At 32.9% G+C, this 15,221-nt stretch overlaps 3 protein-coding genes across 4 annotated transcripts; 1 reads left to right on the forward strand and 2 right to left on the reverse strand.

Annotated features, from left to right (window-relative positions):
* The first annotated feature begins 1,444 nt into the window (after positions 1-1,444).
* Positions 1,445-6,616, forward strand: LOC137828116 (uncharacterized). 2 transcript variants are annotated; one of them, XM_068634561.1, is made up of 10 exons: positions 1,445-1,857; positions 2,442-2,528; positions 2,651-3,678; positions 3,922-4,010; positions 4,125-4,228; positions 4,330-4,429; positions 4,615-4,690; positions 4,798-4,912; positions 5,024-5,555; positions 5,939-6,616. In XM_068634561.1, exons 1-10 carry the CDS (start codon positions 1,620-1,622, stop codon positions 6,345-6,347), a joined length of 2,778 nt encoding a protein of 925 aa, XP_068490662.1. In that variant the 5' UTR covers positions 1,445-1,619; the 3' UTR covers positions 6,348-6,616. The 2 variants fall into 2 exon arrangements, with proteins under 2 accessions (XP_068490662.1, XP_068490663.1); XM_068634562.1 differs by lacking the exon at positions 1,445-1,857 and having other exon boundaries at positions 2,651-2,789; positions 2,933-3,678.
* Positions 6,617-7,248: 632 nt separating this feature from the next.
* On the reverse strand, positions 7,249-8,809 carry LOC137828117 (large ribosomal subunit protein eL36x-like). The gene is made up of 4 exons (XM_068634563.1): positions 8,714-8,809; positions 8,481-8,586; positions 7,572-7,771; positions 7,249-7,458 (listed from the first exon to the last, which is right to left on the reverse strand). Exons 2-4 carry the CDS (start codon positions 8,580-8,582, stop codon positions 7,428-7,430), a joined length of 333 nt encoding a protein of 110 aa, XP_068490664.1. The 5' UTR covers positions 8,583-8,586; positions 8,714-8,809; the 3' UTR covers positions 7,249-7,427.
* Positions 8,810-10,265: 1,456 nt separating this feature from the next.
* On the reverse strand, positions 10,266-12,631 carry LOC137828118 (uncharacterized protein At3g49055-like). The gene is made up of 5 exons (XM_068634565.1): positions 11,878-12,631; positions 11,511-11,587; positions 11,078-11,189; positions 10,868-10,984; positions 10,266-10,722 (listed from the first exon to the last, which is right to left on the reverse strand). The coding sequence occupies exons 1-5, from the start codon at positions 12,550-12,552 to the stop codon at positions 10,381-10,383; spliced, it is 1,323 nt and encodes a 440-aa protein (XP_068490666.1). The 5' UTR covers positions 12,553-12,631; the 3' UTR covers positions 10,266-10,380.
* Between the last annotated feature and the right edge of the window lie 2,590 nt (positions 12,632-15,221).

Raw genomic sequence — 15,221 nt, forward strand, 5'->3', positions numbered from 1 at the left:
TAGAGGGACCAGTTCCTATGCTTCACATCTTTTTCTTTTCGTTGTTTTCTTCTTGTCTTGTCAGAGCCTAAACTCCTCATAACATATGTTTGTATAATTGCTGATTGTGAAAAGATTTTACTTGATTAAACTTTAAATATAAGTCAATCTTACAAATGTATTCAGATTTTCAACATCTATCACATACTTAATACTTAATTTTGGAAGAAAATACTAATAGAGATACTTAATACTTAATTTTGGAAGGAAATCCTAATAAAGATTACAAATGAATAACCAGTTAAGTTAAAATATATAATTAAGGTGATAAAAATATTTCAAATTAAATATAATTAGAGTTTTTAATACATTATTTAGTTAAGTGATATATCTATATTTAATATAAATAAAATGATTATGTACGTAAGTTATTTTAACAATGCCTTGGCACGAAAATCTTAGCACATCAGAATCACCTCAATCTCATTTGATGTTAGTTTTAAACTTATAAGAATAAAAAATAAAACAGTAATATTTTTTTTTTACATTACATAAATTTTAATATATTATTAGTAAAAAAATAGGCATTTAATAAATTTTTAGTTGAACTATTAAACTATTTTATAGACTAAATTTTATAATATTATAATATAATGTACTAGAAATTTATTTTTTATTTAATAAAAAAATACACTGACTCATTTCTACCGAATTTTCTTTACAAATCTACATGTTAGTAAAAAATAGGCATGAGAACTTACAAATAAACTAAAGATTGAATTAAGGAAAAACCAATTAAATATTTAACTTGATAATTAATTACTAATTAACTCTGGAGTTGATTATCACGAAAACAAAAGTTTGTAGAACAAATCCCAACATGACAAACAAGGGGGTTGGGTGCACAATTGCATGCGCGACATGTGAGCAAAGGTTACATCACTTTATTATGGAAAGGACTTAACCGAATCACTTTATGTACTAAAAAATGATTAGTATCATATTCCAAAAAGTGTAGCCATAAAAACTTATGAAGTTGTTTAAGAATAACATTATAATTATTTTTTAAAAGCTATATTTTTTTTTCTCCCACGAGAGGATCGACTCCATTTTAAGTATGGACCTATAATCAAACCACAATTCCCATAAAAAAAGTGATGCTGTTACCATAAAATATTAGGACGAAAATTCCATTTCACGACTCAAATTAATAGTAATGATTGAGAAACTACATTGTGAAAAGAAATGCTGTGACAATTTAACAAATGATTCAAACTTAGTAACCATGTTACTCTTAATTTTTTTATAACTTTTTAACGTATAATAATTATAGTGAAATTAGAATCTTTTCACTGTTTATGAATCTTAATGAATTATTTTTTAATAATGCACAGTTTTCATATTAACGTAATGATACATAAAAAATAATCTGATATAAAACCTATTTTACAGCATAAACCAACCTAAAAAATAGATGCAATGAATAAAAAGTTAGTTAGTGGATTCAGTGAGTGACTCTTGAGAGTGTGTGAATGTCACTTCTAACTCTGATTCTTCATCTTCTTGCGTGTTTGGTTTTGACACAACACAAAATCAACAATCTAGGTGTGAGTGCAGTGCAGAGGTGATTGAATTCTTAGATGGCATCGATGATCACTGCTCCAAATTCTCTTCAAATTCGATTAGCTTTCACACACACCAATTCCACCAAAATAAACCCAATTCTTTTCCACACGCGCCTCTCCCACGTCGATCATCGTCGTCGCATTCGCCTTCTATGCGTTGCAAATCACGGAAACGGGTCGGGTTCTGCTCCTATTCGGGTCGGGTCGGATGACCGTTGCGTTTCGGAGTTTAAGAAGAACGAATCGTATGGAGGTGGGGAAGCGCTTTAAATTCCAGATATATTATTCTCTCTTTTGGATTTAGGTCAACGATTCTAAGATAACGCTACTGATTATAAAACTGAGTGTCCAGTTTTTTATTTTATTTTATTAATTAGCAAGTAGCTGTTGGGCTAATTATTCAATTTTGAAAAATTGTTGCGCTTGTTGATGTATGTGAAATGTTTGGTTGCGTTGTAGCTCGTAGTAGGATTCGTTTTCCATTCATTTGTTTTGCTTTGTTTGCTTCGTGGACTTAGGCCATGTTTGGATAAACTTCTAAAGTGAATTGAGTTTGTCCTCTAAATTAGAATCGCCATTCAGAGTAGGTAAACAGGGGAGTTTTTATAAGTTAGTTTATATATAAGCTTATATGTTCTTTTTTATTTAATTCTTTTAAAAATGCTTAACGATATGTGTCCCAATAGGGCCTATGTATTGATATGTTACGGCTAGTTTGTGAGGTTGGTAGTTTCACATGCAATTGTAGAGTTACTGGAAAAGATATTGGCATTACTTTTGTTGCTGTTAGTAATTTAATTCTCGCTACTTGACATTTTTGAAGTAGTTTGTTTTCAGGCGTTGTGGGAGTGGGAGTGTCTGGAATCTTTCTTCTTTCAGGGATTGCTTTTGTTGCCTTCCTTGTAAGCAGGCCAACCGATGCCAGTAAGTAAACTTTTCTTGCTTCTGCTCTTGTCATGCATTAGCCATCAACTCGTCTTAGGGGGGAAGTTATCTGCGTTGAGTGAAGCGATTTAACTTATGCATGCTTAATTAACTGCACGCAGGACAAGTGAAGCCACTGCCTACACATCAGGAAGTGCTTTTGTCTTCTGATGATTGTAATGACAAAACAGAACATGCAAATGCTGACAACACGGTGGAGCAAGGAAATATTAATGTGGAAGGTCAGATACATATATCCCGGTATTGTTCATCTCCTGAGTCTGATAAGATTCCCAATTGCCATAGAATTGTTAATGATTCCGACATAGAATCCGAGTTGGTTCATGATATTCATAACATGGACAATAATGCTGATGCCATTATATGCATATCCGTTCAAGAAGAATTACAGCATGGATCAGTTGATGATGAGTCTGTTGTTTCCAAGGAGGGTACAGTGGCATTTAATGATCCTGAATCTGAAAGTCCTATTGATTCTTTGGATAGTTATAAATTTAAAGATTTTGATAGCAGCACTTCTGTAGAATCAGAAAACTCTATTACTGAACTTAAGGAGAACCCCTCCTTTGTTGAACCAAGAAACATTTCCAACTTTGATGCTGAGCCCCTACCTGTTATAAGTGAGCAGCAGGATGAAATTATTGGTTCTAGTGTCAATAGAAGTTCTGCTATTTTTAATACTTCAAGTTTTGTAGCTGATAATGAAAGTGTACTTGTCAATATTAATGGCAGTACTCAGTCAAATAAAACAACTTCAGATCCTGAGGTTTTTCCCGAAGAGGATGATCCATCAGTTTCAACCAAAGCAAATCTTGATCTCAATAACATGCTGCAGGTCTTAGACAGGTCATCCTTGGAGGAGCAGAACTTTTCAGAAAATGACCTGTTTACAAAATCATTTGTCTCATCAACTAATACATCTGTAGATGGGCAGGTTAGAAATGATAATAATGAGGTTAATAAAGGTAGATCTGAATCTTCAATTTCTGGAGCCTTTTACTCTGCCCCTGGTATTCCTGCTCCATCGGTGGTTTCTGCATCTGTACAAGTGCTTCCTGGAAAGGTTTTAGTTCCTGCAGTTGTCGATCAAGGTCAGGGACAAGCATTAGCTGCTTTGCAAGCTCTGAAGGTACTTCTTTGTTCGTATTCGCATTTTTAAAAGAAAAGTAGGTCAAACATTATTTTTGTAAGCATGAGGAGGACTATACGTTTAAGAAAAGAAGGACTTGATAGATTTTTCATTAACATGTTGTAGATATAGTCTGGAATGTTGTAGATATAGTCTGGAATTTGTTGCAGTAAAGTATTCCAGTTGGTCTGATCATTAATGAAAAAGTTGTATTATTCACTGAAAATTTTGCTGCATAATCAGGTGATAGAGCCTGATGTTCAACCCAGTGATTTATGCACACGCCGTGAGTATGCTCGATGGTTAGTGTCTGCTACCAGTGCTCTGTCAAGGTAGCTGTTTATTTCTTCTTCCAATCACTATTGTGAAATAACAAGACACAAAGTAAGCTATTTGTATTATTGTAATACGTGGCTTTATGTGTGCCTTTCTGATTATTTTTTCAGGAAAACAAACTCAAAGGTATATCCTGCCATGTACATAGACAATGTTACTGAGCTTGCATTTGATGATATCACCCCTGAGGACCCAGACTTTTCTTCCATTCAAGGTCAGAGTAGGATATTTGAATGTTGTGTTTTAATACCAGAGCTTGTCAGGATGTATGACTTTTTGCTAGCTTATCACGTCTAAAGAATATGGACATGTCAGGCTTGGCAGAAGCTGGACTTATTGAAAGTCGGCTTTCAAGATGTCATAGACAGTTGTTTACAGACGAACACTATGTCCCATTTTACTTCTCTCCTGAAAGGTATGCTATACTAAATTTGGTATTTGATATCTATTTTGTGGTTACCTTTATTCCACTGGGGCAACATAGTTAATATTCATCATTATTGGATTCCACTCATTTTTTTTCAATTATTCACAATTTCACATGGTTTCCGCATTGGCTATGATTGTGATTCGCTTCTCTCCTGTATGCATTTCTTGCAGCCCTTTATCACGTCAGGATCTTGTTAGTTGGAAAATGGTCCTAGAGAAAAGACAGTTTCCAGAAGCAGATGGAAAGGTTTCTTAACATTGTTCTGCTGTGCTTAAGTTATTCTTGTTTTTCTAGTTGCAGTTGGACTTCAAACTAATCAATTGTTTGCTTCAAATACGATGGTTGATGGGCAGATGCTGTACCGACTTTCTGGTTTTATAGATGCTAATAAGATACACTCTGATGCACTCCCTGCACTTGTTGCTGATGTATCTGCTGGGGAGCGCGGAATAACAGCTCTTACATTTGGTAAATCATATTCTCTTTTGAAATCTTTGAAACTGGATATACGCATTGTTGTTGTGTTATTTTTCATTTGTCTTAGATTTTTTATTTGCATTTGATTTGGTGGGGAGGTAGGTTATACACGATTGTTCCAGCCACATAAACCTGTGACAAAGGCCCAAGCAGCAGTAGCACTTGCTACTGGAGATGCTTTTGACATAGTTAATGAAGAGCTTCCACGCATTGAGGCCGAATCTATGGCTGATAAGGCTGTTGCTTTTCATAGAGCTTTGGTAGCTCAAGTTGAGAAGGATATCAATGCAAGTTTTGAACAGAAGCTTTCCATTGAGAGGGAAAAGATCAATGTTGTTGAAAGAATGGCCAAAGAGGCAACATGCGAGTTGGAAAGGTTGAGGGCTGAGAGAGAAGAAGATATAATTTCCTTGATAAAGGAACGAGCTGCTTTTGAATCAGAAAGGGTTGTTTTTTCTAGGTTAAGGCATGAGGCGAACGATCATCTACAAAACCTTATGAGTGACAAGGTTGAAATAGCTTATGAAAAAAAGAGGATTAGTAAGCTTCGGGAGCTGGCAGAAAATGAAAAGAAGGAATTTAAGCGATTGCTGTACGAGCTAGAGGTTGAACGGAAAGCTTTGTCAATGGCCAGGTAAAATTATGAAAATTCATGAAACAAGTAAATTGATTTGATCATCTTTAAGCATAAAATAATTTTGGGAACTGGCAAATATTTTTTTAACATTTGACTAGTTGTAGTCTAGATTCATATGTATTTTAGACACTTGATATGGACATCCATAATTCCAGCTATATTAATTGGTTGATCCATTTGTGTTTCTTGGTTTGATGTTTTCTTTCTTGTCAAAATATTGTATTTGAATTCTTTAGTTAGGTTTATTTTTTATTTTGACTGAGTGACTTGTATTACCTCAAAAATTGTTTTTCATGAAATATGAATTCCAGTCACTAACAGTTGAGAAGCAAACATTTTGTCTCTAGTCCAGTCATAAAATTACCCTTATTCGGTTTCAGGGCATGGGCAGAGGATGAGGCAAAAGTAGTAAGTGCATATGCAGTGGGCTTGGAGAGGGCTAGAGATCGTTGGGGAAGGAATGGAAGCAAAGTAGTTGGTGATGACTTCCTTAAGTACTCTACTGGAGTTACATTGCACAATCATGAGGAGCAATTCTCGGTTCAAGATATTATTGACCGGGGTGACAACTTACTTGACAAGCTAAAAAAAATGGCGGCAGATATGGGAGGAAGAGCTCGAGATATGATTGACAAGATTATCCTCATAATTTCGCAATTCGTATCAAGATTGGAAGAATGGGCAAGCAAAACGGGAAAACAAGCGGAAAATGTCATCGCAAAGGCGGGCAAGTCAGCTCATGAGATGCAGAAAGGCGGCGCTGAGTTTGGTTTTACTATAAAAAAATGAGGCAAAGCGAGTTGCAGGTGATTGTAGAGAAGGAGTTGAGAAGCTCACTCAAAAGTTCAGGACCTGATCTCTCCCCCTTTATGGTAAGTTGCGGTGTTCAGAAAATTTTGGAATAGACACACTGATTCGACGAATCATGGCATTTTTGAATAAATAAAGCTAAAAGGAAATTTTGGAGTAACAAGTTGTAATTAACCATGTTAATCTTTATGACTCTCGATGTTATAAGCAGTACAACTTATAAAAAAATAAACCATTTAAGTGTTAAATGGTCAGCGTAATTCATGATACACACACATTCAAGAATCTAATCTATATAAATGACTCAACTCCAAACAATAACCTACCCTTCCATATTATTAAATTTCTTCATACTTCAAATCCTTAACCAAACGCTAATTGAATACATTTACTACTATATATATACTATATATATACTATAATATAATCAATTGTATAAACAAATAAAAAACCGTAAATAAAGCAACTATATAGTGGTTTAAAGCATCAAATTAAGACAAGTTTTACGCAGATCCTAGTCATTTAATTAAAACATTAAATGACTTTTCAAGCATTTTCAAGCTTAAACCCTAAACAAAACATTAACCCAGCATTTTCAAGCTTTAAATATCCCAAAATGATGATTTTTTAACCAACGTTTTTCAAGATAGGAACAAATATTCTCGATTATCAAACATTGAAATTTATGTCGAGAATGCGCCATCTATCGAATCTCGGGGTCATCTTTTAGCCACCTTTATAAAAAAACGAACGTCGAAATAACAGTGTTCATATTAAAGGGAATAATGCTATGTTATGCCCGGGAACAACAGAAAATGACCTATGCAGCATGCAATATAACCTCCGAGTAAACATTAATACCATCAGACAATAGACCAGATTAAAAGAAAGTGGACCAATTGTACTTCGTCCAGAAATCATGTCTCATTTAAGCAAAAACATATTTCTCAAAGTAAGATCATTAAGAAAAGTAAATAAACCAGAGCAAAAATAAGAGACACCTTAAATGTCAATACACAAAAATCCATCTAGTTAAAACTGAAAGAGAGTAACTATGACTTATTTCTTCTTGTCTCCAGCTCCACCAGCTCTGCAAACAAGAAAATAGTATAGGCATTGGTGAGCTACTATCAAGAAGCCAATCAGATTAATAAAAAAATGTGGATTATAATATATATACAAACTAAAAAAACATAGAATAACCTCATCTTGCGGAGAACATTGGACATCTCCTCACGCTTCTTCTTTGCACGTTTGTGAGTTCCAAGCTTTCTCTTGGCAACCTTGAGTGCCCTCTTATCCTTTCCAACCTTAAGCAACTCAGTTATACGCTTTTCGTATGGTGCAAAACCAGCAACCTCTCTAATGAGATTCCTCACAAAGTGTACCCTCTTGCTTGTTTTCTGTTTTTAGTCATATATTTAAAGAACAACATAAAAGATAAGCAAACCAAAAACAGAAAGTAAATTTATGTACGACATAATTTTTCTTTCTTTAGAGGATGAATTACCCATCCACGTTATACTTAGTTATTCATTCATCCGTCAAACAGCATAACTTAAGACAGCTAAAAATTCTCCATCACACGATACACTTTAAACATGTTAACTTTAATTCTGCCCTTTTGCGTCTATGAATTGTAGAGCATCAATAGTCAAATATACACAACCATGAATGCAGTTTATTGAGTGAAAAATATTATTAAAATACGAGTTAATAGGTCTCCAAAGACAGAGGTCAAATTGATTTAAAAATGACACAAATAAGGAATCTGAGTGCTCACTACTAACAAAAAACTCCTGTATTAAGAACTGAAAGTAACAAAATTATCAATTGTGGAGCAAAATTATATTTTCTTTCTACAAGAAACTTCTAGACAATCTGAAACCAAAAAAATATAATAGAAGAGGCAGAACATTTAAAAACTCAGAAAGCTTTTTGTTATGCAGCAATGGCAAACAGAAAAATATTCATGTCACCACTTCAACTAGAACGACAACCACATATTCTAAAAATACAGTCACTTCATTGAATGATAATTTGATTCCAGTACCAGCATTTCAACCTAAAAAGGTATTGAATCACAATTGAAAAACCAATGGTAAAACTTACCCCCTTTCGGTCAGAGGGGCGTGGTGGCAATTCCTTCTTGGTGACGATGTGACCCTTGTTCAGTCCAACAAACAGGCCCGTACTGGGCGGTTTGGGAGCCATATCTCTGTCACAAAGCAAACACGATTCAGAATCGTTAATGGTTTGTGTAATGAGAAACTAATGCGAAAGAATGAAAATAAAACGAAACTTTGTGTTAAGAAAATAGGGAAAGAAGAAGCCAGAGCCATTACCTCGCGCTGATTGACGGAGAAACCCTAACACCAGAAAGTGCGGTGAAAGAGTGAAGAGGATCTAGGGTTTTTGAGTGAGTTGCATCGCATTTTATTGTGGACTCAAGTCAAGTCGGGTCGTGGACCCACCTTGATGTTAATTACTGGGTCGGCCCACAGAAAAAAAGTATGTAGATTGATTTTAGAAAATTTCTTTCTGCACCCATTGTTTCCTTCTGCATCACCAAAGATATGAAAATCTTCTCTTTGTTCTTCTGTTTTATAAAAAAATACTTATGGATTGTATAATTGTGAAGCTTTTTTACTATGTAATTTAAAAAATTTCTTTTATACTTCCATGATACTTTGGAATTAATTTTTTATATGAAAAAAAAACTTTCAGTTTGATTGTTTTTTTATAAAAAAAATTGGATTATGTAATCTGATAGTCTATTTTGGATTGTATAATTAAAAAATAATTAAGTAGATGGATTTTCGTTTGGTTCAAGAATTCATCCTTTTGAATATTTTTACATCCAGTAGATGGTGATGAAAGTAAATGCAGTATTTGTTGATATAGAAGGTAGACTTCTTTAAATTTCCTTCCATCCATATTTGTTCCTTGCTTTATGTGTAAATAGGACATGATTAGCAGAGAGGAACTAAATTTGAATATTGTGGAATATGGATTGCATTCCTAAATTTCACAGTTCCACAACCTTAAAATACAAGCTATAATTTTCATTTAGTTTATTGTTTGGCGATAATTTATTGTTAGGTACATTCTGCTGATAAATATGGATGTTCTAAATTCTAATGAATTATTCCATTAGTATATGTGGTGAGACTCTTGGAGATCCCACATCGTATATAAGTGGGGCAAACTTCATTCCATGAGTCGGTTTTATGGGGTTGAGTTGGACTTAAAGTCCACCTCGTAATATGGTATCAAAGTCATTCCGAGTTTATCCTAGCGAGCGTTTGGTCTATTGTGCCACCCGCTATCGGGCCGCTATTGGACCACCCATAATATATAGTTCCACGCACGAGTTGGCAGTCTCGGCGTGGGTGAGGAAGGTGTGTTGGAGATCCCACATCGTATATAAGTGGGGACAAATCTCATTCTATAAGCCGGTTTTATGAAGTTGAGTTAAGCTTAAAATACACTTCGTAATAGAGACAGGAACATCTTTCAAAGATTAAATAAAAAATTTAGCACTGCATGGCTAACTGCTAATCTCTTCATGCACCGTTGCTTTCTTTTCTATTTTATTGCCAATTTACCAATCTTGTACTTTTAAGTTAACTGCTGTTTTCCTTGATCAGGATGACTTCTTACCAAGGACAGCAACTCCATTGGAAGATATATTCGAGTCTCTTTTCTGGTATGTCACAAGGCACTTTAAAGAGTAGCTCCCTTGTTATCATGCTAAGGATAGAGACTGTTCTAGTGAGCTAATGGAAATATTTGTGCAATGATGTCTATATACCCTTCACACACTAAAATTAAAGTTAATCAAATATCAGTTATAGAAATTTGAGTGATTGTGCTTGATATGTTCAAACAGCAATAATAAAGTATAACACATTTACATTAACAAAGGTGAACTGTTACACGGTAAAATGAAGTTTAAGATGAATGAACTTCACTGTTTTGGAAAATTATGTAAAGGGTGTATTTCAGTTAATTAAATTAAGGCTTGCATTTCTGGTAGCATCCTTTTGGCATTTCCAACTCTTGTGTTTGCTACATTGGCAGAGGTCAATTTGAAAATTTGCCATGGCCAACATATGCGTCTCACTTTATGAATATTACTTTCACGTTTCTCTGCTTCTTCTAGTTGTCTGGTTAGTTCTTCAACTCGCCTTCGAAGTTCAACTGCTCTAGTATCAGCCAGTTTCAAAGATCTCTCTGCTGCTTCCTGTGCAGCTATTGCAGTGATTGCAAGTTCCTCTTTCAGTCTTAATTTTCCATTGGATATGTTCAAAGCAATCTTTGTTTTATGTAGTTCTTGTTTCAAAGCAGCCACCTCGTGGAACAATGACATATTATTAAAAGACAAAAACTTAGAGTAATTATAAACTAATTTAGCATCCAAGCATAGCATTTAAAAGAAGAAAGATGCTCTCAAATATTTCTCTACTCTCTTACAATATTTTCCTACAAATCTTTACCATTTTGTCACGCTCTTCAATCTCTACCTTTCCAGCTTCAACTTCCAACTCACAAGCTTCCTTCCATCTAGCAACTTCTTCTTCTGCTGCTTTCATTTCCATCAAAAACTCCTCTACCTTTTGGCAAGTTAGGGAGAAACCAAGGTTAGTAAGAAAAAGAGTTGTTATTAGGGAAATGTTATTTGGTATGTTAATGAAGCAGGTGATTACATTTTGAGCCAAAATTCTCTCTCTATCTTCTAAGTCCTTAATGTAGTGTTTGTTTTCTACAATTTCCTTGGCTTGTTTTTCTGTGAGACTCTGGAGGCGCTCTGTGTCTGACCTGGCATGAGATTCATCATAAATAATCCAAAACCTAGGAATATGAACTCGAATATATACTTATAAATTGCAACAATAAGCCACAGTTTTGGAAAAAACAAAATAAGCTCAAATAGCCTATTCAATATATAAGCCAAGAGAGAAAAAATTATTAGTTTTTTATCAAGCACAATCAAAGAAAAACATGAGGCATCACTGAAAAGGCTTTGCATAAAACTTTAATTTCACTATTTTTTCTTGCAAATCATGCAATATCAGTAGAAACTCAATATCACTATGACAAAAAAATATGATTTCAATATGATATCAGATGGCAAAGTACCTAGATTCTTCCAAAGATCTCCTCAGTTGAGTGATTTCAAGACGTAAATTCTTCATCATCCTTTCCACAGTTGAGGCCTTGGAAAATGACCATAAATTTCAGAACAAGCTACAACTGTCATCTATAACAAATGTCACCTTTTTTTTTCACACAACACATAAAGATGCGAGAAATATAAATAAATGTGATACTCATAACCATGAGATAGAAAAAAAAAGAGTGACTAGCGAACTGTAACAGAAAGAAAGGAGTAAATCTTGATCCTAACAATATCATAGGTTTGTAACAGTACAGTGTATCTTTAAGAAAGAAAAAGTGTTTTTGAATGAAAGAAAGAGTTGATTGTCCCAGGAATTAAAAACCTTACCACACTAACAACTTCCTCTTCACACTCACTGCTATCTGATTTAGCCCCAGAACACTCTGTTGATTGTTCATTGCTCCCACCCCCCATCATGAACCATCCCAACTGCAAAAGGGGCATCCTTTTATGGTCATGTCCCTTTATCCTCTTTTCCAATGCTTCTTTCTCCAGCAGGGCAATCCTAAGCAAGTTATTAACATCCCTATTCTCCTCAGTCAAACTGATCAAGCTGCTCTCCAATTCTTTCTTCTCCTTCCTCATCATCTCCTTGTACCTATCCACCCTTTTCTCCACCTCAATTACAAGCCTTGAGACCAACCTTGACTCTTCCAGCAACATCCTTGATTCCACACCTGAACAGTCCCCCTCACAATCTTCCACTGAAGTTTCATTCTTTTCTCCCTCTAACCCCTCTATGACTCTAGACAAGCTATACTTCGTTGAAGTGAGAGACTCCAAAACCTTAAACATCACCCCATTTCTCTCTTCCCTCTCACTCTCCAATCTCTCAACCCTTTCTTTGAAAAATTCCACGTCTTTTCCCTCCAGCCCATCTTCTTCTTTTTCTTTCAAAACCTCTTCAAAGTAAGTGACTCTATCGGAATGATGAGGATGGCAAGAGTGTGGATGGGGGTTATTGAACTTGGGACGAAGTGGTGGTTGAGAGAGTTGTTCCATGTTGCATATAATAGTGGATGCTTGAGGTTCTTCAAGAAGACAGAAGCAAAATAGAGATAGAGGAAGTGGAGAAAAAACAGTTTCAAAACTACCAGTCAGAGGGGAAGGTTAGTTAAAAGAGAAAGTCTCAACTTTTGGCGGCACTAATGGTTCGCTTTCGAAATAAATAGATACAGAAAATTGTTAGATAATATTTTATATATATAAATATATATATAATTTTACTCTTTATTCTATTTTTACATTTATGTATTTGTAATTTTTGTTTTTTTTACTATTTGGACTATTATTAGATTTTTTGTTGTTGCGTGTTTTCATGTTTCCTTTTTATTGTTTTTATATGGTATTTAAGATTTGGTTTATAATTGAGGAGCAATGCAATTTTACACGGTTTGTCCCCTTTTTGTGTGTTATTTGTTGTTTTATTATTATTATTATGTTGTTTGATAAACACCGCGGTGAAAAGAAATATTATCTGCATATGTATTTTTAAATAAATAAAATTATCTACAAAAATACATTTAACACAATGTGAATAATTAAATTTGTTAATTAAATAGTTAAACTTTATTTTACTATAGTTTTCCTACACTAATACACATATAAAGTATATAAAATATAAGCAAGTGAGCTTACAATTTATGATTTTTGTGTGAATTTGTTACTGTGTATCTGTATTTTTCTTTTTTATTCAATTTTTACAATAATAGAAATGTATGAAATAGTGAGATTTAGTGTGAAAATATGTGAAAATATATTTTATTGTATTAAAATAAAAAATTTAATGATGAATTATATAAAAGTTTATATTAATTTTATTTTTTAAATAATTTATATAAAATAATAAAATAATCCATTATATTAATAAAATAAAATATATTAAATAAAGATAGAATAAGCAAAAATTTATATACATATAAAAAAAAGGTTATAATGAGAATTGCTAGGTATAAATTATATTTGTTATACTCTTTTGCTCTTGATTCCTGTAATTCGTCTGGGTGTAAAATTGTACTATTCCGACGAGCAATAAATAAAAGTTAGGGTCGTGTCAACAATTTTGATTCATGTGAGACTTTAGTTGAATTTAAACTGAACCAGTTCTTATTAGCCTTAACTAGTTTCAATTCTTATTCTTAAAGCTAAATTTGGATTTGAAAAAATGTCAACAACATGCTACGGGAGTTATTATTGAAAACCGCAATAATCAATAACCATGAAGATGAGCATGATAATTACAAAAATAGTTATGCTAATGACATCAATAATATTATCTGAGATTTTTGTTAAGTAATATGAGAGAGATACGAAAAAAAAATTGAACGATTTCTTTATATATTAAAAATATATAACCAAAATTACCTCTTTTTATTTAAAAAATGAAGATAGATATTTTAAAATAAAAAATGAGTCAACTTAACCTATTTGAATAGATTTTGCTTTAAATTTAGTTTAAAAATGAATGTAACTGTTAATGACCTTTTCTTTTATTATTAGGCCTGGTCCATTTTGTACTGTAGCTTTTACTAAACTATTTCAAATACGCCTTAATGAACAATCTTAGTTGTTCTTAGTCCTAGTCAACAGTTTTTAATCTGATTTTACTATCTAGTGTATAAAAAAAAACAAAAAAAAAACAATTTATTCATTTAAATGCATATAAATTGGTCAAGTGTCCATTTCCAATTTTTCCGCATCCAATAATACTTTGGTCCAAGTAAATCATAGGTATTTTGATGAAAATTATGTTTTATTCCCAACAAAGATCTAAATTTTTAAGGAACAAGTCAAAGGAGCAGTTATAAGGTTTACAATTTATACTTTAAAAAATATATTGATTAAAATTATATTCTTTTTCTCAAAATAAAAAATATAGATATATACTTAGTTATAATAGTTGTCATAATTGCAAACCAATAATTTAGAAGAAGAATCATAATCACCCATCACAGCAAAAATGACGACAATGCAACTTCTATTTTATTCCCTTCTTTCCTTTCTTTAACCCTCTCAAAACTTGTTCTGGTGTGTAATTTTTCATGAAAAAAATTCTAATTAAAAGTTTTATTTTTATATCTTTTTATTAAATAAACCCTCCGTTGACAACTTCATTTCCATACTATATATATACATACATATATATATATATATATATATATGAGTTTTTAAAAAAATTTAAAAAATCATATGTACAAGTATTTTTGTTTCAATTTCAAAGATTTTTTTTGGAGAAAAATCATATAAAACAGTAGTTTTATTGATGGTAAACTTTCATAAGATGTTTGTTTTAAAGATGTTGTAAAACACCTGTTCAATGAAAATACAAATCAATAGTTTAAATTTTTGCATCTCGATTCAGTTGTTGAGATGTTTGAAGTTTGCATTATTATTTATAGTTATAATGAATTGTTCTGCAATTTGTTACGAGATGAAAGAGACATGCATGGAAACCTTATTATGCTACCCAACAGTTATTTTGTCTTGTTTCTCACACTATTATTGGTCCTATGCAAGTTTTTTTTATTAATTCTATCATATAATGATTTTTCTATTAAGTTGCTGTACCCGTTCTGCTCATAAATTGAGTTTTTTAAAAAATGATCTCATGAGTTTTTCTTCTTAAAGATTTGCAAAATAAAAATATTAAAATTAATTTATAAAAGTTTCTT

The sequence above is a fragment of the Phaseolus vulgaris genome, chromosome 7 (assembly GCF_000499845.2).
Source record: "Phaseolus vulgaris cultivar G19833 chromosome 7, P. vulgaris v2.0, whole genome shotgun sequence".
Classification (NCBI taxonomy): Eukaryota; Viridiplantae; Streptophyta; class Magnoliopsida; order Fabales; family Fabaceae; genus Phaseolus; species Phaseolus vulgaris.